General features: G+C 45.7%; 1 protein-coding gene across 2 annotated transcripts; it reads right to left on the minus strand.

Moving 5' to 3' along the window:
* Positions 1-13,485: 13,485 nt before the first annotated feature.
* Positions 13,486-25,870, minus strand: MPHOSPH10 (M-phase phosphoprotein 10). 2 transcript variants are annotated; one of them, XM_040413834.1, is made up of 11 exons: positions 25,736-25,870; positions 23,705-24,392; positions 21,836-21,971; positions 21,456-21,700; positions 21,114-21,255; positions 19,150-19,217; positions 18,816-18,953; positions 18,538-18,648; positions 15,393-15,500; positions 15,016-15,246; positions 13,486-13,780 (listed from the first exon to the last, which is right to left on the minus strand). In XM_040413834.1, the coding sequence occupies exons 1-11, from the start codon at positions 25,807-25,809 to the stop codon at positions 13,631-13,633; spliced, it is 2,091 nt and encodes a 696-aa protein (XP_040269768.1). In that variant the 5' UTR covers positions 25,810-25,870; the 3' UTR covers positions 13,486-13,630. The 2 variants fall into 2 exon arrangements, with proteins under 2 accessions (XP_040269768.1, XP_040269769.1); XM_040413835.1 differs by having other exon boundaries at positions 21,456-21,684; positions 21,835-21,971.
* Between the last annotated feature and the right edge of the window lie 146 nt (positions 25,871-26,016).

The raw sequence follows: 26,016 nt of genomic DNA on the forward strand, positions 1-26,016 counted from the left end.
AGGAGTGGACTGCGCAGCGGGGACTTATCAACCAAACCACCCAGGGGGTGGGATGGGAACTTGAAGAGGTCTGTCTACCGGATTGGCGGTGCAGTATCAATCAAGCAAATCCGGTGTGGAAGCATAGGTAGAGAATTATCCCCCAAACGACCCGGGATGGTGGATTGGGAATGTCAGAGGGCCTTAACTGAAAGGCGCCAGCGAAGAAAATCAACCAAATGACCCCAGAGGGTGAACTGGGAGTTCCAGCGGACCCCTACTCGATTGCGCAGGTGTGGAATTATCAACCAAAATGACCCAGGAGGGTGGATGGGAATGTTAGCGATCCCTTATTGAATGCGCTGGTGGAGAATTATCAACCCAACGACCCGGGAGGGTCGATTGGGAATATCAGAGGTCCTTTAGTGAATGTGCTGGTGGAGAAATATCATCCAAACGACCCGGAGGGCGGATTGGGAATGTCAGAGGTCCTTTAGTGAATTGTGCAGGTGGAGAATATCAACCAAACGACCCAGAGGGTAGATTGGGAATATCAGAGGTCCTTTAACCACCTCAGCCCCCATAGCTTAAACACCCTTAATGACCAGGCCACTTTTTACACTTCTGCACTACACTACTTTCACCGTTTATTACTCGGTCATGCAACTTACCACCCAAATGAATTTTACCTCCTTTTCTTCTCACTAATAGAGCTTTCATTTGGTGGTATTTCATTGCTGCTGACATTTTTACTTTTTTTTGTTATTAATTGAAATTTAATGATTTTTTTTTGCAAAAAAATGAAATTTTTCACTTTCAGTTGTAAAATTTTGCAAAAAAACGACATCCATATATAAATTTTTCTCTAAATTTATTGTTCTACATGTCTTTGATAAAAAAAAAAAAATGGTTTGGGTAAAAGTTATAGCGTTTACAAACTATGGTACAAAAATGTGAATTTCCGCTTTTTGAAGCAGCTCTGACTTTCTGAGCACCTGTCATGTTTCCTGAGGTTCTACAATGGCCAGACAGTACAAACACCCCACAAATGACCCCATTTTGGAAAGTAGACACCCTAAGGTATTCGCTGATGGGCATAGTGAGTTCATAGAACTTTTTATTTTTTGTCACAAGTTAGTGGAAAATTATGATTTTTTATTTTTTTTTCTTACAAAGTCTCATATTCCACTAACTTGTGACAAAAAATAAAAACTTCCATGAACTCACTATGCCCATCACGAAATACCTTGGGGTGTCTTCTTTTCGAAATGGGGTCACTTGTGGGGTAGTTATACTGCCCTGGCATTTTAGGGGCCCAAATGCATGCGAAGTAGTTTGAAATCAAAATCTGTAAAAAATGGCCGGTGAAATCCGAAAGGTGCTCTTTGGAATGTGGGCCCCTTTGCCCACCTAGGCTGCAAAAAAGTGTCACACATGTGGTATTGCCGTACTCAGGAGAAGTTGGGCAATGTGTTTTGGGGTGTCATTTTACATATACCCATGCTGGGTGAGATAAATATCTTGGACAAATGCCAACTTTGTATAAAAAAAATGGGAAAAGTTGTTTTTTGCCAAGATATTTCTCTCACCCAGCATGGGTATATGTAAAATGACAGCCCAAAACACATTGCCCAACTTCTCCTGACTACGGCAATACCACATGTGTGACACTTTTTTGCAGCCTAGGTGGGCAAAGGGGCCCACATTCCAAAGAGCACCTTTAGGATTTCACCGGCCATTTTTTACAGATTTTGATTTCAAACTACTTACCACACATTAGGGCCCCTAGAATGCCAGGGCAGTATAACTACCCCACAAGTGACCCCATTTTGGAAAGAAGACACCCCAAGGTATTTCGTGATGGGCATAGTGAGTTCATGGAAGTTTTTATTTATATGTCACAAGTTAGTGGAATATGAGACTTTGTAAGAAAAAAAAAAATTAAAAAAAAATTAAAAAAAATCATTTTCAGCTAACTTGTGACAAAAAAATAAAAAATTCCAGGAACTTGCCATGCCCCTCACGGAATACCTTGGGGTGTCTTCTTTCCAAAATGGGGTCACTTGTGGGGTAGTTATACTGCCCTGGCATTCTAGGGGTCCTAATGTGTGGTAAGTAGTTTGAAATCAAAATCTGTAAAAAATGGAATCCTAAAGGTGCTCTTTGGAATATGGGCCCCTTTGCCCACCTAGGCTGCAAAAAAGTGTCACACATGTGGTATCGCCGTACTCAGGAGAAGTTGGGGAATGTGTTTTGGGGTGTCATTTTACATATACCCATGCTGGTTGAGAGAAATATCTCGGCAAAAGCCATTTTTTTTATACAAAGTTGGCATTTGACCAAGATATTTCTCTCACCCAGCTTGGGTATATGTAAAATGACACCCCAAAACACATTCCCCAACTTCTCCTGAGTACGGCGATACCACATGTGTGACACTTTTTTGCAGCCTAGATGCGCAAAGGTGCCCACATTCCTTTTAGGAGGGCATTTTTAGACATTTGGATCCCAGACTTCTTCTCACGCTTTAGGGCCCCTAAAAAGCCAGGGCAGTATAAATACCCCACATGTGACCCCATTTTGGAAAGAAGACACCCCAAGGTATTCAATGAGAGGCATGGCGAGTTCATAGAAAAAAAATTAAAATTGCCACAAGTTAGCGGAAATTGTTTTTTTCTCACAAAGTCTCCCTTTCCGCTAACTTGAGACAAAAATTTCAATCTTTCATGGACTCAATATGCCCCTCAGCGAATACCTTGGGGTGTCTTCTTTCCAAAATGGTGTTATTTGTACTGCCCTGGCATTTGAGAGTCTCCGCAATCATTACATGTATGGCCAGCATTAGGAGTTTCTGCTATTCTCCTTATATTGAGCATACGGGTAATGAGATTATTTATTTTCGTTCAGCCTCTGGGCTGAAAGAAAAAAATGAACGGCACAGATTTCTTCATTCGCATCGATCAATGTGGATGAAAAAATCTCTGCCAAAAAAAAAAGAGGGGAAAGGCGTCTGCCAGGACATAGGAGCTCCGCCCAACATCCATACCCACTTAGCCCGTATGCCCTGGCAAACCAGATTTCTCCATTCACATCAATCGATGTGGATGAATAAATCATTGCCGGGATTTTTTATTTTTTTTTATATATACAAAGTATTTGCCAAAGTATATGAACACCGCCGCCTCCTCAACTCATATGCCTCGGCAAACGTATCTTTTACTGCAGAGGAGAAATCTTGTCTTGCAGCGCCGCATACACCGACTTGTGTGTAATCTGACAGCAGCGCAATGCTTCTGTCAGAATGCACATAAGTGCTCCAGCTAGTCGATCGGTTGGTCCACCTGGAAGGTAAAAAAAAAACAAAACAAAAAAGAAAAAACCAGGCCGCAACGCAATAAATTAAATTAACTTTATAATAACTTTTTGAACTGAAAGTTAACTTTTTTGCTTACTGGTGTTTTTTTTTTTTTAACCTTTTATAGGACAAACCTCTCCTTCCCCATGGGACAATGTGCAAAGCGCAAATCGCCCAAAGATGTGGCGAAGTACATTATGCACTTTATCCCAGGTGAAAGGAGAGGTTTGCAGCAGCTGTGAGAGAAAGGGCCCTAATAGCCCTGTGTACCTGTCCTGTGAGATGCAATCCCTATGCTAAGTGTACCTGTGTGTGGTACTTCCGGAAACACTCTCCAAAGCATAGGGCAGGGTGGTCAGGGCAGTCAGGACAGAAATAGCGGGTGTAACGCCTTATTCCACTCCTGCTACAGACACTACATCTTTTTCGGGGTAACGGTTGGGTTGAGGTACCGGCAACGACACTGGGGAAATGTCGCTCGTGTAGACGGCTAACTACACTGGTGGATGGGGCCACGGAACCTTCTGGATACAGGAGGTTCTCGAAGATCTCTAACTGAAATTTGAGGAAGGATCCTGTTCTCCCAGCCTTACTGTAGAGAACAAAACTATTATATGCAGCCAATTGAATTAAATATACAGACACCTTCTTATACCAGCGTCTGGTGCGTCGGGAAACTAAATACGGAGACAACATCTGGTCATTGAAGTCCACCCCTCCCATGAGCAAATTATAGTCGTGGACACAGAGGGGCTTTTCAATGACACGGGTTGCTCGCTCAATTTGTATTGTCGCGTCTCCATTTCACCGCGAGCAGTTCTTCTTTACACAAGGCAGCCCTCTCCCCCCTTGCAAGACGGGTGGTAACGAGCCGTTGGGGGAAGCCCACGCGACTAGTTCGCGCGGTGCCACAGCAGCCAATCTGTTCTAGGAACAAATGCCTGAAGAGGGGCACACTTGTGTAGAAATTGTCCACATAAAGATGGTACCCCTTGCCAAATAAGGGTGACACCAAGTCCCAGACTGTCTTCCCACTGCTCCCCAGGTAGTCAGGGCAACCGACCGGCTCCAGGGTCTGATCTTTTCCCTCATAGATCCGAAATTTGTGGGTATAGCCTGTGGCCCTTTCACAGAGCTTATACAATTTGACCCCATACCAGGCGCGCTTGCTTGGGATGTATTGTTTGAAGCCAAGGCGTCCGGTAAAATGTATTAGGGACTCGTCTACGCAGATGTTTTGCTCAGGGGTATACAAATCTGCAAATTTCTGGTTGAAGTGGGCTATGAGGGGCCGAATTTTGTGGAGCCGGTCAAAAGCTGGGTGGCCTCTGGGACGAGAGGTGCTATTGTCGCTGAAGTGCAGGAAACGGAGGATGGCCTCAAATCGTGCCCTGGACATAGCAACAGAGAACATGGGCATGTGATGAATCAGGTTCGTGGACCAATATGACCGCAATTCATGCTTTTTGGTTAGACCCATGTTCAGGAGAAGGCCCAGAAATTTTTTTAATTCGGAAACTTGGACTGGTTTCCACCGGAAAGGCTGGGCAGAAAAGCTTCCCGGGTTGGCGGATATAAATTGAGTGGCATACCGATTTGTTTCTGCCACGACTAAGTCCAAGAGCTCCGCAGTCAAGAACAGCTCAAAAAATCCCAGGGCCGAACCGATCTGAGCCGTCTCAACCCGAACTCCAGACTGGGCGGTGAAAGGGGGAAGTAATGGTGCGGCTGAAGATGGGGACTGCCAATCAGGATTTGCCAGCACCTCAGGGACTCTAGGGGGTCTACGGGCCTGTCTGTGCGGTGGCTGCGACGGGGTAACTATTGCACGTGCCACCGTACCAGCTTCAACTGCCCTTCTGGTGCTCGCCACTTTACCATGTTGTACGGCAGTGCTGGTATTAGGTCCAGGGAGGGCTGCGCTGCTGGTGTATGCCTCACCACATGATCCGACAGCGCCAGCCCCACTCTGCTGCTCTTGAAGCGGATCCTGCGCAACCTGTGGTCTAGCGACACGGGGCCGCGTACGCCTGGTGCTATCAGGGACCTCAATCTCCTTGTCCGAACTTTGGGTCAGACTGCCACTGCTTTCTACAGGTTCATATTCTGACCCGCTAGATTCGTCAGATGAGGGTTCCCATTCCTCATCCGACTGGGTCAGAATCCTGTAGGCCTCTTCAGAAGAATACCCCCTGTTTGACATTTGGACTACTAAATTTAGGGGTATTCCCTGAGACTACCCAAGAAAAAAAGCAAGCCTGTCTTACAAAGGGGAGGCTAGCGAAGTACCGGAGGCCGCTGCGATTGATAAAAAATATCAAAACGGATTTTTTTTTATCGCCGCAGTGCTTGGAAAGGGATTGTGCAGTGATTAAAAAAATATTGATTTTTTTGTCACTGCGGCGGGGCGGGCGTGGGCGACCGATCTGGCCTGATCGGGCAAACACTGCGTTTTGGGTGGAGGGCGAACTAAGGTGACACTAATACAATTATAGATCTGACTGTGATCAGTTTTGATCACTTACAGATACTATAAAAGTACCAATGCTGATTAGCGATACGCTAATCAGTGACTGCGGTGCGGTGGGCTGGGCGCTAACTGACACTAAACTACCTAACCAAGGGACCTAAACTATCCTAAAACCTATCAGTCAATACCAGTGAAAAAAAAAAGTGACAGTTTACACTGATCACTTTTTTCCTTTCACTAGGTGATTGACAGGGGCGATCAAGGGGTTAATTGGGGTGATCTGGGGCGAAGTGAAGTGTTTGGTGCTACTCACTGTGATGTCTGCTCCTCTGCTGGAACCAACCGACGAAAAGGACCAGCAGAGGAGCAGAGAAGCCATTTAACACATCATATTTACAAATATAATGTGTTAACTGGCTTCTGATTTGATTTTTTTAAAAATCAGCTTGCCAGCGACGATCATTGGCTGACAAGCTGATGACGCAACCCCCCTCTAACTTTTGCCGGCCCGCGATGCACATGCGCGGGCCGGCTTTGAGCGGAATCTCGCGTCTCGCAAGATGACGCATATATGCGTGACTGTGCGCAGAGCTGCCGCCTCCGAAACGCGATCCTGCGTTAGGCGGTCCGGAGGCAGTTAGTGAATGTGCTGATGAAGAAATATCAACCAAACGACCCGGAGGGCGGATTGGGAATGTCAGGGATCCTCTGTTGAATTGCGCTAGTGGAGAACTATCAACCAAACGACCCAGAAGGGTGGATTGGGCAGTCAGAGGTCCTCCACAGGGGGTTCTGGGGGTTCAGTCTCCCTTCATAAGCCTAGAACCTGTGGGTGCATCTAGAGCTGTGATGGCTAACCGCCGTCACTCCAGCTGTGGTAAAACTACGACTCCCAAGATGTACCCTTGCTTGGCTGATCTCAGAACTCCATAGAAATGAAAGGAGCATGCTGAGAGTCGTAGTTTCACCACAGCTGGAGTGCCAGAGGTTAGCCATCACTGATCTAGAGGAACTTTTATTCTATACCCTGACCTCTTTTTGTGGCAGTTACTGGTGGAATTTTACATTCCTTTTATAAGGGACTCATTTAGCCTACATGCACACAAACGTTTGTGGTCTGCAAAAAAAACAGATGACGTCCATATGGCATCTTTTTTGCGGATTCATTGTAACAATGCCTATCCTTGTCCGCAAAATGGACAAGAATAGGACATGTTCTATTTTTTTTTTGCAAGGCTACGGAACGGAGCAACGGACAGCACACAGAGTGCTGTCCGCATCTTTTGCGGCCCCATTGAAGTGAATGGGTCTGCACCCGAGCCTCAAAGGATGCAGACCCAAACCACGTTCGTGTGCATGTAGGTACACCGGAGAAAAACTTAGTGTTAAAGTAGTTGAGGACTGGCCTAATTTAAAATAGACTGTCATAATGACAGGGATTTAGGGAGTACAGATCAGGGAAGTGCTGCAGATGAACAAAAATCCAGCTTTTTTTTACAGTAGCACTTCTGAATATTTCTGAGTGCCAGCCAGCCAACTAACAGCATGGAGGGGCACAGAACCTCTCAGCGTAGTCACCAAATAGAATGGCTGCATCCAGTGAGGCTCTTCCTGTTCCCTCTGTCTCTATAGCGCTGCCATTGGCTAGTATAGCATATCAGCCAATCACAGAACTAACAGGGCACCCACCATTTCAGCACCAGTCACCCCACATTGTAGCCCACCTACAGCCCCCCGACTGTATTTTACAATGCGGGAGCTGCGATAGGTTGGCGTGCATTGACCGTTCAGCTGCAGGGGGAGGTAAAACTATTCTCTGCTCTTGACTAGGATGGCTTGCCGTCAGGGAAAGCTGCCATCTTAGCTGGGTCACCACACGATTGGGCACGGTGACTGGTTCTAGTAGTGGGAGCGATCCTGCGTTAGGCGGTCCGGAGGCAGTTAGTGAATGTGCTGATGAAGAAATATCAACCAAACGACCCGGAGGGCGGATTGGGAATGTCAGGGATCCTCTGTTGAATTGCGCTAGTGGAGAACTATCAACCAAACGACCCCGCAGGTAGAGGATTGTCAGCCAACGGCCCCGGAGAGCGTATTGGGAATCCCTCAGGGTTGCCTGTATTGCGCAGGTGCATGCAGAAGTATCAACCAAGCGGCCGTGTAGGGCGAATTGGGACTCCTCCTGACATGGACAGGGTACGGGCCCCGTCTGTACCGCACAGTTATGATGTGTGCTGAGGGGGGCAGGCCCATATGAAATGCTCCTCTTTTCCCATATTTTTATTTTTTTTTAAACTGAAGAGAATGAAGGGTTACTTTTTATAGTAAGCAACAGCACTTATGTAACCCCTTGAAGGCCAGGCACCAGCCAAGACAATGGCTGGCCAGGAAGGGTCAAAAAGTGTCTAAGACAGGGGCGGTGCTCAGCTTGCCTCTGGGGGAGGGGATTAGTTAGGCGGGAAGAATTTGTGCCAGTCCGCCGTCCCACCCCCCCCTCCCAACAAGGGAGGAGTTGCGGCCTATCTGCCGCAAAACCGGGCCTAATTTTACACACACACGGCCACCGGGGACACTGCCGGACGGCCGTGGGAAAAGGGGGGCTGGAGCGGAGGGTGCGATCGCCACCACCGGCTGGGGGTGCCCGCCCCCGGGAGGAGAGGAAACTGCCGCAGAATCGGTCGGGCAGCAGTGAGGAAAGCCCTCAGGTAGTCACCCCCGCAGCCGGCTCACTCTGCGGCACACGAGGCGTCTGCGATATATCGCAAGCCGGGGCCTCTCTTTACTTCCGCTATTAACCCCTTCGGAGCAAAAGCATGGCGCCCGCTCCCGACAGGGGCGGAATATGAGCTGGATAGCGGGGAGAGGGAGCCTGCTGCGCTCCTCTCTCTCCCGCTGAGTTTGAAACAATTATCCCCAGCCATTAACCCCATACCCCAGAGGGGGAGTGTGAGGGGCTGAATTAGGCGCTCCTCTCGGAGAAAAAGACCCAGGCAAATGATCCCTTTTGTTCAGGGTTAAGATGAGGGGTTCCCAGCGCCTTGCTGTGTCCCCTTCTCTTGAGGGCACCCGGGGAAAACTAAGCCAAGAGGGAGGTAGGGAGGGGGAAGAGGTTAATACTTACCTAGTCCCGTGTACTCACCACATCTTCTGTCTTGCCGCCATCTTCACCCCTTCTCTGGTCCAGCAGGGTCACCCCTTCAGCCACTGGCACCGTAGTGGCAGGAAGCTGGAATGAGGGGCTTGGACGGGTGACCCCTTTGCTGGTGGGATGCAGGGGAGCGAGGCTGCCCTGGTCCACCTTGTCTTCTGTGGGGGAGGCAGCAGTGCGGGTGACCGGCGCTGGCGCAACTCGACCCCGGGAGAACAGGGAGGCGAGGTGTCCACTGTTTCCCATCTGAAAAAAATAAGGAAAAAAATAAACTAAAATAAGAAATCTTCAGGAGATCCCTGCAGAGCAGGGAGGTCTTGCCTCCTATTGACACTAGAAAAAACTGGAGCGCTCTCTCCAGGCTGGAGGGGGTATAGCTGCCAGGGGAGGAGCTAACAGCTTTTACTAGTGTCAACGCCTCCTAGAGGACATGGCTATACCCACGGTTTCTGTGTCCCCCAATGAATATGGGCGAGAAATATACATACATAGACATATATGTGTTACATGCTGACTTCATTGCAGATTCAGCCACAGATTTCACAAATTACATGACAACTAATTAAATCCATGGTGAAATTGCAGAATTTCTGCAACAGGACATTTGAAAGTCTGCACCATGTTTTGAATGACGGGCCCCCATTATATCTCATTCACTAACATTGTACTGTACTTACAGAACAGTGCTCCAGACAAAAAAAAATGACCAGGAGCCATTGGCTCCTAAACTAAAAAATTTAGGAGCCAAATTACATTTTTTAGTCGCCAAATTTAAAATGCATATCATTTTTAAAAAAAGGACTTTGAGAAGATGAGACGCAGGTGCACTACATATAGGAGAAAACAGCACCACATGCCTCTCACATCCAGGGACATTTTCTGGGGAACAAGGTGACTAAAAATGGCGAATTGCGTGGTTTAGAGTTTTTTTTTCTGTTACGGCCTTCACCGAGCGGAAATATTTTTTAATATTTTAATAGCTCACACTTTTTGGGACGTGGCGATATGTAATATGTTCTTTATTGTTTGTAAATTTTATATGTAAAACTGGGAAGGGGGCCATTTAAACTTTTAGTATTTTTTTAATTTTTTTATTTAACAACCATTTCTTCCCTTAGGGACTAGAACCTGGATCTTTTCATCCCTTGTGCTATTCACCCTGATAGAGCTCTATCAGGGTGAATAGGATCTCACATCTCCCTGCTGCCCTGGGCTCTGTGCACACAGCAGCAGGGAGCTGAACATGGCAGCCAGGGCTTCAGTAGTGTCCTGGCTGCCATGGTAACTATCTGAGCCCCAGCAGTGTAATCTGCCACTGCCACCAATGAAGGGGATGGGGACACTGTGGCCACCATATAACAATGGGAGGGAGACGGGGACGACTTGTGACCAGTGATAATGGGGGGGGGGGGGGGAGAGGCTTTGGGAGAGCGCACTGCACCACCAATGAATGTTTAAAGAGGACCTTTCATGGGTCCAAAGAATCTGAACTTATCAGCAGGCTGCATAGAGCGGCGCCCAGGGATCTAAGTGCACTTACTATTATTCCTGGGCGCCGCTGCGTTCGTCCGCTGTGGCCCCCGGTATTTTCAGCATTCAGAGGAAGGAGGAGGAGACGCCAGTGTCTCTCCGTATCCATAACAGCAGCGCTGTCCAATCACAGCGCAGAGCTCAGAGCCAGGGAGAAAAAAAACCTCCCTGGCTCTGAGTTCTGTGCTGTGATTGGACAGCGCTGCTGTCAGGGAGAAGGACAGACACTGGTGTCTCCTCCTCCTTCCTCTGAATGCTGAAAATACCGGGGGCCACAGCGGACGAACGGAGCGGCGCCCAGGAATAATAGTAAGTGCACTTAGATCCCTGGGCGCCGCTCTATGCAGCCTGCTGATAAGTTCAGATTCTTTGGACCCATGAAAGGTCCTCTTTGACTCCTTCATACAATTGTCTGCAGCGGTATCGCAGACCCGGCCTCAATAACAGGGCATGCGATCTGTGGCACCTGAGGGGTTAATGGCCGCGGATCGCATGCCCTGTTATTGAGGCCGGGTCTGTGATACCGCTGCCGACACTTATGTTTTACATTCATTGGTGGCGCAGTGGCGACAGCTCCTCCCCTCCTCCTCCCTGCTATATCCCCATTGGTGGTAGTGGCGGCAGCGTCACAGTGGAGAGGGAGGGACTCCTTCCTTCTCCACTGTGCGGTGTGCTAGTGAAGGGAACTTAGGCTGCGCAGGATCGCGGCGGTACAGTCGCAAATGGCGACAAGACTAAAAAGTCTTGTCGCCATCTGCAAATTTTAAGGCGCATTGGCGACCGTTTTGGTCGCCATCTGGAGCCCTGCAGAATCTGCACTGAGTGACGGGCCCCCATTATATCCCATTTACTAACATTGTACTGTACTTACATAAACTGCACTGAGTGACGGGCCCCCATTATATCCCATTCACTAACATTGTACTGTACTTACAGAATCCGCACTGAGTGACGGGCCCCCATTATATCCCATTCACTAACATTGTACTGTACAGTCGTGGCCAAAAGTTTTGAGAATGACACATATTGGAAATTGGAAAAGTTGCTGCTTAAGTTTTTATAATAGCAATTTGCATATCCTCCAGAATGTTATGAAGAGTGATCAGATGAATTGCATAGTCCTTCTTTGCCATGAAAATTAACTTAATCCCCAAAAAAACTTTCCACTGCATTTCATTGCTGTCATTAAAGGACCTGCTGAGATCATTTCAGTAATTGTCTTGTTAACTCAGGTGAGAATGTTGACGAGCACAAGGCTGGAGATCATTATGTCAGGCTGATTGGGTTAAAATGGCAGATTTGACATGTTAAAAGAAGGGTGATGCTTGAAATCATTGTTCTTCCATTGTTAACCATGGTGATCTGCAAAGAAACGCGTGCAGCCATCATTGCGTTGCATAAAAATGGCTTCACAGGCAAGGATATTGTGGCTACTAAGATTGCACCTCAATCAACAATTTATAGGATCATCAAGAACTTCAAGGAAAGAGGTTCAATTCTTGTTAAGAAGGCTTCAGGGCGTCCAAGAAAGTCCAGCAAGCGCCAGGATCGTCTCCTAAAGAGGATTCAGCTGCGGGATCGGAGTGCCACCAGTGCAGAGCTTGCTCAAGAATGGCAGCAGGCAGGTGTGAGCGCATCTGCACGCACAGTGAGGCCAAGACTTTTGGAAGATGGCCTGGTGTCAAGAAGGGCAGCAAAGAAGCCACTTCTCTCCAAAAAAAACATCAGGGACAGATTGATCTTCTGCAGAAAGTTTGGTGAATGGACTGCTGAGGACTGGGGCAAAGTCATATTCTCCGATGAAGCCTCTTTCCGATAGTTTGGGGCATCTGGAAAAAGGCTTGTCCGGAGAAGAAAAGGTGAGCGCTACCATCAGTCCTGTGTCATGCCAACAGTAAAGCATCCTGAGACCATTCATGTGTGGGGTTGCTTCTCATCCAAGGGAGTGGGCTCACTCACAATTTTGCCCAAAAACACAGCCATGAATAAAGAATGGTACCAAAACACCCTCCAACAGCAACTTCTTCCAACAATCCAACAACAGTTTGGTGAAGAACAATGCATTTTCCAGCACGATGGAGCACCGTGCCATAAGGCAAAAGTGATAACTAAGTGGCTCGGGGACCAAAACGTTGACATTTTGGGTCCATGGCCTGGAAACTCCCCAGATCTTAATCCCATTGAGAACTTGTGGTCAATCCTCAAGAGGCGGATGGACAAACAAAAACCCACTAATTCTGACAAACTCCAAGAAGTGATTATGAAAGAATGGGTTGCTATCAGTCAGGAATTGGCCCAAGTTGATTGAGAGCATGCCCAGTCGAATTGCAGAGGTCCTGAAAAAGAAGGGCCAACACTGCAAATACTGACTCTTTGCATAAATGTCATGTAATTGTCGATAAAAGCCTTTGAAACGTATGAAGTGCGTGTAATTATATTTCACTACATCACAGAAACCACTGAAACAAAGATCTAAAAGCAGTTTAGCAGCAAACTTTGTGAAAACTAATATTTGTGTCATTCTCAAAACTTTTGACTACGACTGTACTTACAGAATCTGCACTGAGTGACGGGCCCCCAATATATCCCATTCACTAACACTGTACTGTACTTACAGAATCTGCACTGAGTGACTGGCCCCCCATTATATCCCATTCACTAACATTGTACTGTACTTACAGAATCTGCACTGAGTGACGGGCCCCCATTATATCCCATTCACTAACATTGTACTGTACTTACAGAATCTGCACTGAGTGACGGGCCCCCGTTATATCCCATTCACTAACATTGTACTGTACTTACAGAATCTGCACTGAGTGACGGGCCCCCATTATATCCCATTCACTAACATTGTACTGTACTTACAGAATCACAAACATTTGGCATCAAATACGCAATGTCTAAACTCGCCTTCAGGTTGGTTCCCAGTTTTCTTCTGTGAAATGACTGAGAACATGCAGCCAAACTGTCACTAAGTCAAGCATGCAAATCACAACTAGGTACTAACCGACGCCAACCTGTTCATACAACCTGGTAAGTTTTATTTTTACAAAAAGGCAGAAACGGGAACCTCTCCATTGCTGACAACTTATAGCTTCTGAACCAACATAAATATGACAGTCCAAGGAGAGATGATGAACATTGGCTATAGCTTGAGTTTATGGGCGGAAAGTTCATTACTCTTCTTTGGTTTCTTCTGTGCAGCCTTGACACCTTTCATCTGTAATTTAACTTGATCCTGCAGCTGGGAGAAGAATGCTTGAGAAGACTTCAAGGCCTTACCCTTGCCTTCATCCTGTGACAAAAGAGAGGACGTTTACACCTGAAATTCTAGGAGACCGTTGTATTGTGTGGATCAAAACCCACTTAGGCTGGATTCACACTGAAGCAGATTTACTAATCCTATAGATCAGGGGTGCCCAACCTGTGGCCCTCCAGCTGTTGCAAAACGACAACTCCCAGCATGCCTGGACAGCCTACAGCAGGCATGGCCAACCTGAGGCTCTCCAGCTGTTGTAAAACTACAACTCCCACACTGCCCTGCTTTCGGCTGATAGCTGTAGGTAGCCTGGGCATGCTGGGAGTTGTAGGTTTGCAACAGCTGGAGAGCCTTAGGTTGGCCATCCCTGGCCTACAGCTACTAAGGCATGCTAGGAGTTGTAGTTTTGCAACAGCTGGAAGGGCGCAGGTTGAGAATCCCTGCTATAGATGGACACACATCAGATTTATCACAGGGGCTCATGCAGGATGAGAAGTCTGGTGCATGGCTAGAGACTTTTCTCTAATTTTACACCACCTATTAGTTGGCTTGGTTTAATACAGAATTTTATGCCAGAATTGTGGCACAATTTTGGCGCACAGCGGACCATATTAGGTCACGCCCTTCCCATGAAGCCACACCCCCTTGTCTGGCTAGGCACAGATAATTTATCCAAGTCTATATGCGACAAATTTTGGAGAAATTTACACACACAGTTTAGTAAATGTGGGTCAGTGTGTTTTAATTCTCCAGTAGCCTTTCCGTATACATTACAATACTCGTAAAACGTATTCTGATGTATACCGCAACAGATCCATTCACTTTACTGAGGCACAAAGAGCCCAAAGAATTCATCCAAAATCTGCTTTTTGTACGTTTGTCTTTTTTGCTGGACAGAGGAGTGTGTGAACCCAGTCCATCCATGGTCGATCATTAAGGGGTTCTGCAGTTTGTTTAAACTGATGATCTATTCTCTGGATAGATCATCAGCATCTGATCGGCGGTGGTCCGACACCCGGGACCCCCGCCGATCAGCTGTTTGAGAAGGCACACCGCGGACTTCTCACTGTTTACCGCTGGCCCAGTGACGTCACGACTAGTATCACTGGTCTGGGCGCGGCTAAGCTCCGTTGACTTGCATGGAGTTTAGCCCCATCCAGGCAAGTTGATACTATGAGATGAGATGCTGATAGATCATCAGTTTAAACAAACTGCAGAACCCCTTTAATTTACTATGTATTATGTGTGTTTTCTGAGCACTGCTGTATTACCTTCAGTAACGTGGCTTTTCCTTCCTTGGTGAGCTTCTTCAGACTGGCTTCTGCCTCTCTCTTGATCTGTTTCTTTCCCTTTTCCTCACTCCTCTTTTCTGACAGCTTCTGCCTCTTCTCCCTTTCTTTTATTTTCATCCTCTTTATGACCTTCTTCTTTCTCCGCTCACGCTTCTTGTCCGTGGCTGTCTTTTCAGCATTTGTCTTAATGTCTCCAGCTTTGTTCTTTTCCTGTGAAATGAGACGATGTGAAATAGGAAGGCATTTGTCAGATGATACCTAGCAGATTGTGTATTTCCTGGGATTTAATAGAGTGCTGAAACATGATTCTGAACATTACCAGGTAAACCAGAGATTTCTAAACCAGAGAGCCTTACTTTAATCTCCTCTGGAGCCAAAAGGGCCGCCTCACTCGCTCCTACTGGCGCCACCTCCTCCACGCTAATTGCAGGGAGATTGGAAACCACTTTAATTTCTGCAACCACCTGAAAGTAAGAAAGACAAAGGTCATCAGTGCAATGAAGAAATAGGACAGAAGCAAATCTAATGTCTTAGCGAGTATTCCATGGCTTAAACATGAATCCTCAAGTTAGGCCAAGTTTAATTTGTGGGGACTTGAAGTGCTGCAGTACTCCGCACTGCCACCCACAAGGACATGGTGCTGTACTTGTGTATTCACAACCAGGCCGTTGTTTGCGCCCTAGAAAATCCATAGCTTATCCCTACGGGACAGGTTGTGAGAAGTAGGGGGCAGCCACCGTGTATGCATGCTGACAATCCACTCAGTCTATGGGACTCATATAAAGATAGTCAAGAACAGCACTATCAGTGGGGGTCCCACCAGGTGATCAGACACACCACCTATCCTGTGGAAATAGTTTGAAATGGCTTGAAAATTGTGGCATGAAAATATGTAAAAATCATTTTTTTTTCCCCATTAAGTAGTTTTCCTTCAATGCCAATCCCATTGTGTGCTGTGTAAAGCTTCCTATAGAAAGCGATAGCAATACGGTAAATAATTACCACAGAGAATTAAAAAGTACCTAGCAGTTTTACATAGCAGTATTGCAACCCAGTCCCAATTACTCCAGACAAAAGCTACATGCACACAGCCGTTGTTTTGGTCCGCACCCGAGCCGCGTTTTGGCGGCTTGGATGCAGACCCATTCACTTCAATGGGGCCGCAAAAGATGCGGACAGCACTCCGTGTGCTGTCTGCATCCGTTGCTCCGTTCCGTGGACCGCAAAAAATATATAACATGTCCTATTCTTGTCCGGGCTTTGCAGACAAGAATAGGCAGTTATATTAAAGGCTGTCCGTGCCGTTCCGCAAATTGCTGAACGCACATGGACACCATCCGTATTTTTTGCGGATCCGTTTTTTGCGGAGCGCAAAATACTGAAAAAGCCATACGGTTGTGTGCAAGAGGCCCAACTGCCACAAGTGCCCTCCTGAACACTGCGGTAAGGGCGGCAGTATTTTGTGCTACACTGCAGTATTTGGTTCTGCTCGGATGGTATTTTGTGATGCACTACAGTATTGCTGGCCCCGCTTACTCGTGTTGCGCCATCTTTGTACCTACCTACAACATCCTGCCACTTAGTTTTTTTTCCAGGTCCACTTTCATTTCCCAGTCTGTCCATGCATGTAAAGGTATGTTCACAATGCTAAAATCTGCCACCGCATCAGCAGCAGAAAATGGAAATTTTCCACAGCTAAATCCACATTCAAAACCCCACCATCAATTTCCCCCATTGACTTTAACGTAAAAAACTTCACCTTGTGTAGAGTGAAAATGGTCAGGTTTTTTCAGTAGCCGATTTAAAAAATGTTTGATAAGTGGCAGATGTTATTGTGGATTTCGTAAAAGTCAGCGGGGAAGTAGAGAAACCTCAACCAAAAACTGTTCTAATACTCCTCTAAAAACTCCACCAAATTACAAATCTGCCACCAAAAACTATCCGTTTTCAGATAGTAATCTTCTACCGATTTTTCGAACTTATCCTTAGAAGTTCTCTTTTGGGTGAATTTCTTAAACATGTAGGATAAGTGATTCTGATTATTTATAAATATACCTTTTTTCCCCCTTTTTTTAAATTTTATTAAGCTACTTTCACACTTGCGTTCGGGGTTCCGCTTGTGAGTTCCGTTTGAAGGCTCTCACAAGCGGCCCCGAACGGATCCGTCCAGCCTCAGTCTGGCTCCGCTTGGCCTCCGTTCCGCTCAGCAGGCGGACACCCGAACGCAGCTTGCAGCGTTCGGGTGTCCGCCTGGCCGTGCGGAGCCAAACGGATCCGTCCAGACTTACAATGTAAGTCAATGGGGACGGATCCGTTTGAAATTGACACAATATGGTGCAATTTCAAACGAATCCGTCCCCCATTGACTTTCAATGCAAAGTCTGGACGGATCCGTCTGACTAACTTTCACACTTAGAATTTTTTTATGAAATATAATGCAGACGGATCCGTTCTGAACGGATACCATCGTTTGCATTATAGGAGCAGATCCATCTGTGCAGACACCAGACGGATCCGCTCCGAACGCAAGTGTGAAAGTAGCCTTACAAAGCTGCCTCTAAAGCACAGTACTGAACAGTGAAAACACTCCTCGCTCACTACTGCTGCCCTCACTGCTTCCTTCGCTACAGCTGATAGATATCTATATATTCTGCACTGTCAGTGGTTAGCGCTGACCGTGTATGTGTGATCTGTATCCCCAGCGCTCTGACTAATGAGACACCAGAAAATGGGGCATACAAATTGTATGACTCAGACAGGGCAGATTGTGTGTGTGTGTGTGTGTATGTGTATATATATATATATATATGTATATATATATATATATACACACACACACACATATATATACACACACACACACACACACACACACACACATATATATACACAAAAATGCAATGCAAAAGCATTCTGCAAACCAAATAAAGTACATAAATGTCATAAAATAAATGTTCTGATGTTAATCCTACACTTATTTAGTAAATTAGAGAATTTGAGATTCTTAGCTCATAACAGGTAGCATTTAGTGTTAGGTTCCCGTCTTACAGAGATCGCCTTGACGTTTGGCAGACGGGCAAATAATTCTGTACAAAATATATTTGCTAAGAATCTCAAATTTACTAAATAGGCGTAGGATTAACATTAGAACATTTATTATTATTATGACATTTATGTACTTTATTTGGTTTGCAGAATGCTGTTGCATTGCATTTTTATGTGTATTTAGCCATGGCAACGCGCACCATTGGGATGTGCTGACTGACCCCCTTTTCCTTGATAGAGATATATATATATTGGCTTCACTGTTAAGTACTGCGCTGTGAAGATGGATTAGGACAACAAAAATTTTAAAATGACACTTTAAGGTACAGAGTTATTGCCAAAAGCCAACACCAGATCCTCCCCGGTTCTTTATCTTACGCGTTCTAAGCGTGATTTTCTTATGTCGGCGACTAACTGAGCAGAGATATTAGAGAAGGAAACTAATAACATCAGTACCGGTTTGGGTGTAAAATGGAAGTTTGATAAAGCATCTAGCTTCAGGAAGAGGCTGTCCATGAACTTCTGGATTTCCACGTGCTTTGGGTTTTCCTCCTCCTCAGTTTTTTTCTACAACAAAATGGAACATGATCAGCAGCAGCTTCCACTTCTTCCCGTCCGTATCCATAAAAACAAGTATGGATCACAGCAAGGAAAAGCGGCAAAACATTTCTATTTCTTGCTCCTACTTTGATCCCAAATATACATTTTCAGCATCTGGACGACATGTGCGATACCTGGTTGAGTTTCAGATACTCCTGTTCATAAATTTCAGCCAGACTCTGTTTGCTCTTATCATGGTCCAAGGTGAGTCGCTTCTTGTACTCAAAGGCATCCTCCTTTGGCTTCTCTTTGCGCACCACGTCATCCCACACCTTGGAAAACAAGTAGTAAAAGCAGAAGAACTTTGTTTAAAAAAAAATGCAGCAGCTGACCTGCTTGGTGATTGTTTCCAGGCAGCAAAAAAAGTGAAGAAATGTTACATTTTCTGACTCTAAAGCCAATGTTATTCAGATGTGAATTTTAATCCATCCATTTGTTTTGAGCAGCTCAAATAATGCAGTCACCTACCTGATCTTTTATTCTTTGCTTGATGATGTCTTCCATTTGAAGTGTGGTCTCTTCTGTAATGACGGGTGCTACAACAGAATGATAAAATGGTTGGAGGCCGGTGCACTTATTTCTGAATACAGAAGACTGGGCTTTTACACTATGGGGGGAATTCATCAACATCTCTGCACCAGCATATTGACAATAAAAAGGCCTGAATACTGCCGTAAGCAATGTCTGACTTTTCAATCCTCCAGGAACTTCACAAACGTGGGTAAAGAGGCGATGGGCCCAGCATATTTATTAGGATTTAATGCACAGAATGGCGCAAAAGGCACTGCAAATCTACCTCTGCTTATAGGTACAGATTTCAGTTTCTGCTGCTAGGTTCTAACAGCTCCAGCACAAGCCAATGAGTCCCCATATTCATGAGCTCACCGCTCTCCCCGCCCACCTGCCTCTGATTGACAGTTTTTTTTCCATATGAATCAGCAGCAGGTGGGCGGGGAGAGCGGTGAGCTCATGAATATGGGGACTCATTGGCAAGCACTGGAACTGTTTAGCACAAGATTTTAGCAAAATGGCTGTGTCAATTAAAGAAAGTGACCCAGCATTTTGCTAAGGGGATCTGTTACTAGTTTATGTTGCCCTTAGTTGGGACACCATAAAACCGATGATAGATTCTCTTTAAAGGGAACCTGTCATCAACTGTATGCTGCCCGTAGAGTTGATTTCAGAGGTCTGTCATTTAGAAGCTAAAAGTAAGAGGTTGCTGAGAACCAACATCACAATCATTGCAGACTGGGCCTGGAAAAGAGTCCCGGCCACCTGAGAAGAGTCCTGGTTATTCATGATCTCCTGCTCTCCCGCCCACCTGCTGATGACTGACAGGCTTCTACCTAGTTTTCTCCCTTTCTGTCTAGGAGAGAACTGCCAATCATCAGCAGATGGGTGAGAGCAGGAGATTATGTATAACCAGGACTCTTGTAGATTTGACTCTTCAAGCCTGGGCTGCAATGATTATGATGCTGGTTCTCAGCAACCACTTACTTTTAGCTCATCAGTGACACACCGCTGACATCAGCATTTCTGTCACTATTTTATCCTGCCCTCAGTGAGGTCCGCATAGAGTTGATGACAGGTTCCCTTGAATAAATTTGGTGCATTTTACTTACACACCGTGGCTAAATTCATGCGTATACTAGACGTATTATCCTTCCATGTTACCAATGGACTCTATGATGCTGTGCGTTCAGGTCAGCTAAACCTGCAGTTGGGCCATGACACACACAAGTAACATGGATGGATAATACGTGAAACATGTGCTTGTGTGAATGCAACCTTAAAGGGATTGTCTGATTTAGAGGTACTATAGGGTAGTCTCTCAAATGGGATCATGAACACATCCATACGTGCAGGGACGAGATCAGATTCCATTTTGTGAGATCAGAAAACCTAGGTCCTCTCTTTTAGACATCAAATCTGTTACACCAGTGTTATGGCATAAAAATGCTGCAATTGATGCATATATTTTTGTGACACTTTGTGATCCATCACTATTAGAAGTGGAGTGAAAAGTATGTCAGGACTGCAGATGAGAACACCTTTTATGGCCAAGTTCACACTTCAGTTATTTGGTCAGTTGTGAGCCACAATCAGTAGTGAAGCCTTCTCAGAGATCAGGAATAATGGAAAGATCTGGTTTTGGCTCACAATAACGGATGGAAATAACTGACCAAATAACTAAAGTGTGAACTTGGCCTAGGTCTCATTTATTACGTGCGACATTTAAAAAAAAGTCCCATCTCCATGTCAGGCAACCCCCTGGTGTACTTTTACACACTTAGGCGTACACCACATTGCACTTCCACCAAATACATTATTACTGTGTGCTATTTCCTAAATTTGGAGCAACCTCCCAAAGCAAAGACAGACATAAAACACATTAAAGACATCGCAAATGATAAATTCCTCCCCGTCTTTACCCATCCTGGCAGCGTGGTCAAAAACCAAGGACTCCGATAGAAGACTGTTCTCTGGCCGCTTCTGTGCAGTCACCTCCCCAGTCAATTGCCAAGATTTCTCTTCAAACATTTGTTTTTGCAAAGTTTGAATCTTCTCAGCCATCTGTAGAGCAAGCATACATGACAGCAGAACAGGTCATGGGAGTACGATTGTACTACATATCTAATATCCATCTACCTATCTAATCTCAAATCCAACCAACCATCCGTGACCTTGGCTGTCTCCATTGCCTAACTAAAACTCCAGTTATGTTAAGATTACGGTCCATAGGGGCACCACGTTATAGTAGTTATCACACTGACCTTCTGTTCCCTCTTTTCAAAGGATGATTTCAATTCATTTGGTTCCTGAAGTTGTCCACCCTTCTTTTTACCACCGAGGATATCAGAAACATCTTCTCCTTCACTACCATCAGACAGATCAAACGTCACCCGCTTGAAAGCTTCCTTGGCTTTTTCACTCTCCTCTGTTTCTTCCATTACATACTCCTCATCATCATCTTTAGCATCCTCCTCTTCACCAACATCATCACTGTACGTGGAAATCAAACTCAGAACTTAGACAAAGGAATCCCTCAAAATCACCCCACTGACGGTTTCTTATACTGCCACGGCACAGCGATGCACTACTGGAGGGGCATTTGACAAAAATGCACTACTGGAGGGGCCACAAAATTCTTACTTGTCATCTTCCTCCATTTCTTCTGCATCATCTTGAGGGTCATCATCTTCCTGACCACTCCGATGTCGTTCTATTCCATCCTCGTCAACAGGATCAAAGAAATCTTTGTATTGAAGGTTTCTGGAGCTTTTAGCATCCTGGAAAATAGTGAGAACTCTTTAATTCCAGCAAATGGCTAGCTTTCTAGAAGAACAATAATCTGCAATACAACTGACATCTAAAGGAGGCCATATGCATGAGAGAATGGCCACCAAAGCATCCAAATTATTTGCCATTAATTGACCATTGTGACAATAAAACAATGGAGGATAAAGCAAGATGTTTCTGTAATCTTCCCTGATGGAGAGGCAAAGCATTCTCAGCATGGTGTGCTGGGGGTTAAATGGGTTGTCTCTTCTTCAGAAATAACATGCTATTGCATCACTGTTAAGTTGGTTATATGCCCATTAATTCCACACATGGAGTGCCATCTGACTAAGGGGAAAGACGCACCACTCTTGAAATGGCCTTTGTGTGAGTATTTGGAACATGCTGCATATTAAAGGGGTTTTCCAAAACCTAATGATGACCTATTCTAAGGACAGGTCCTCAATATCAGATTGGTGGAGGTCTGATTCCCGGCATCCACGGCAATCTGCTGTTCTGAATGAGGATGGAAGCAGCAAGTCAGTAATCAGGAATAGTCACCACACAGTGGACAAAGGCACTTGGGAAAACAGCTGACCAATTATTAGGTTATGTCATCCATATCCGATCAGCAAAGATCCATTTCCTGGCACCCCTCCAACAGACAAATCCTTGCCGATCAATTAGGATAAGTCTCTAGTTATGGGAGAATCCCGTTATGGATTCCGCCACCACGGACCATTACGCAATTCTATGACTGCATGCACCACAGAGGCCTATAACAGGCTTTCCGTATTGCATTCTGTCACAATAGAAGTGTATGGCCAGCGAAGACTTCTATTATGACAAAATGCAATACGGAAAGCCTGTTATAGTCCTCTGTGGTGCATGCCGTCATAGAATTCCGTAATGGTCCGTGGTGGCGGAATCCATAACTGGATTCTCCGATAACTGGAACCTTGGACGCCAAACTTAAAACACAAGTTCTCTCAACACTACTGGTCATAAATAAGTCCAGGAAAACCCCTTTAATAAGTAACTTTAGACATACAGAGCACCGAGTGAAAGTCTGCTTTCTCTCAGATATGCCCCATGACAGCTGCAGGGCAGAATGTGACTACACCCCGCCAGACTGGATTTATCCTAAGGCCTAGTTCACACTGCAGGAGGTATAATGGAAAGATCTGCTCCTGTTCTGTTTAGGCTCACAATCACTGAAGTGTGAACTAGACAGTGTTGGCCTCAACCTCTTGGTTGTAAGAAAAAGTGTGCTTTTCTGGCAGTGTTTTTGCTGGTGTTTTTTCCACCAGATGTTTGCTGTAAAACAATAGTGAAATACCAAACTACTAAATATTTTTTTGAGGGGGGGGCGTCCATGATTTGTTACAAAATTACGTGTGAAGGAAATCTTAAAGGGGTTGTGCCAAGCTTTAACAGGATAGAGGACACATGTCTGATCGGCTGGGGTCCAACCCCACATGAATGGAGCTGCAGTGGAGCAGGCATGTTGCCACAACATTCATCTCTATTGGACTGAAGCTCAGCTATCCCGGTCAGACCACTGCTCCATTTATCCAAGGGGCTACATAACCTTTCTACCACTCAGACATTATTCTGTGGACAGGGGATACGTTTAAATCTTACCACAAGCCCTTTACAGAGCCAAGGGTTCCAGCATCTCAGTTCGCTTGTAGACCATCTAAACATCATTTGAAATGCCACAAACTGTATGAAGATAATTTACCTTTCTTGTTTTCTGGATCTGAACCTCTTCATCTTCATCATCATCATCATCATCATCATAGGATTCAATATCTTCAAAATAATCCACCTCCTCGTCATCATCATCATCTTCTTTCTTCCCATCATCTTCTTTCTCAGCTGCCTCCAAAAAGGCTTCCATTTCCGACAACTTAAAGAACTGGTCATCCACTATGGATTTTTCAGTGGGTCTCTTTGCAGCTTTCTGACTGGGTTTCTTCTTCTGTTCTCTTTCCAGTTTGTCAATGTCAAAGTCCATATCAGAGTCATCGTCGCTGTACCTTTCCACAGTGGCCTTTTTACATTTTTTAGCAAGTGATAATTTACCATTTCTTCCTTTATCTTCATGATCCTCAGTGTTTTTTGGGGGATCTTCTGAAACTTCTTCCTCCTGGTCAATCTCAGATACATCATCATCATCTTCTTCCTCTTCCAACTGCTGGAAAATATAAATGTCCTTGTCCTTCACAGTCTGGGCGACCGCCTTCTTGAAGTGGCCGAGAACTGCATTGTTCTGAAGCTCCAGCTGCTGCCAAATCTGCTCTTCGTCAAAGTTCTTAATAACCAGTGTACTCAGAGGACTTCCCAGCTTAATCGCACCTTCAGCTTTATGCAGGTCATACAGAGCTTTGGTTAAAGTTGTAAAGTCAGAAGCCAGTCCCGCTTGAACACTAAACGTAAAAGAAAAATCATCAGAGATCTGGATTAAGGTACTAGAAGTGATCATGCTGCATTGCCCAAACCCATTAAAGAACATTTCCAACCAAAATGTAGCTGTATTGTGAAGGCTGTGCTGATAGGCAATTGCACTGCTCCATTTCATGGTGTCTTCCTGGGCTGTGACATATCAACACAGATCCATGTCACTAAAAGTCCCTTTACACAGGTTCACAATGGTGGCAATGATCGGGGAGGGGTATTCCTAGGAACTGCCCTGTATAAAGCCACCGCTAATGCTAGTGCCCATACAGTGCAGGCGGCTGCTGCTCAGGCAGGCAATTATCAGGAACAAATGGCGCGTTCCTAATAATTGCCTGCTGTGTCCGCCTGGTAAAAGTGCCATAAGGGCAGCCGTTTGTGTTGGCACATAGCCGATTACGTGATCACAATGGTTTTGAACACAGTAAGACCGCCAGACCCCCGCATTAAAATGACTGCTGACACGCCGCTACAAATGCTGTCATGTGGACCTCCATTCCCACAGGTCTGACATTTATGACACCTCACATGACTATGCTAGAAGTGTCTGCTACGAGAATACCCCTATAAGACAACCCCCTATATCAGTGATGGCGAACCTTTTAGTGGCCGAGTGCCCAAACTGCAACCCAAAACCCACATATTTATCACAAAGTGCCAACACGGCAATCTACCCTGAATACTACAGTCCAATACTGTATATCTTCCATGTACTTTATCATTGAGCTATAATAACCTGCCTGCATTCAGTGCGCTGCTTGTGCCGTTCATAGTGCGCCTGCGCTGATGGCAGGAAAAGTCTACGGCATATTGGTACGCCATAGACTTTTTCCAGGGTGCGGGTGCCCACAGAGAGGGCTTCGAGTGCTGTGCCATAGGTTCACCACCATTGCACTATATGAACATTACAGAAGGTGGCCCTTGTACTAGAACACTCCTGTAAGAGACAGCGGAGAGCAGCGGCAAAGAGCATGCACTGGCTGACAGATGCACAGTGCCCATGTCTTACGTTGATGGTTGTCCCTTCATTTACATGGGCACTGGGTAAACGCCATGGGGGAGATTTATCAAAACTGATGTAAAGTAGAACTGGCTTAGTTTCCCATAGTAACCAATCAGATTCCACCTTTCATTTTTCACAGCTCCTTTGGAAAATGTAAGGTGGAATCTGATTGGTTGCTATGGGAAACTAATCTGGTTTTGATAAATCTCCCCCCATGTCTGCCCACAGTGATGGATCAGACTCCGATGATTCTGTACATGCATCCCTCTACACCCAGCATGGCCGATCACGTGTCAGTCAGTGTGAACTTACCTCAGCAGCTGCTCCGGGTGGGCATCCACTGCCTCCAGGCACTGCCACAGCCTCGGCCTCAGCAGCTCTGCCATCTCTCACTGCACAGCGCTATGTCCTGCTCTCACATGGGTAACGCGTCGCCGGATGTGCACGGACAACAACTTTCCGGCCGGAAACTGTAACAGAGTAGAAAGGTTCCTATGTAAACTTTTACGCTGCCCCCCCCCCCCCCCCCCCTGCTGTTTCTTATTTCTTTCACAATTTTTGGAAACACGGTATACTCCGCGTCCTCTATCCAC

Source organism: Bufo bufo, chromosome 1 (genome assembly GCF_905171765.1).
Source record: "Bufo bufo chromosome 1, aBufBuf1.1, whole genome shotgun sequence".
NCBI lineage: Eukaryota > Metazoa > Chordata > Amphibia > Anura > Bufonidae > Bufo > Bufo bufo.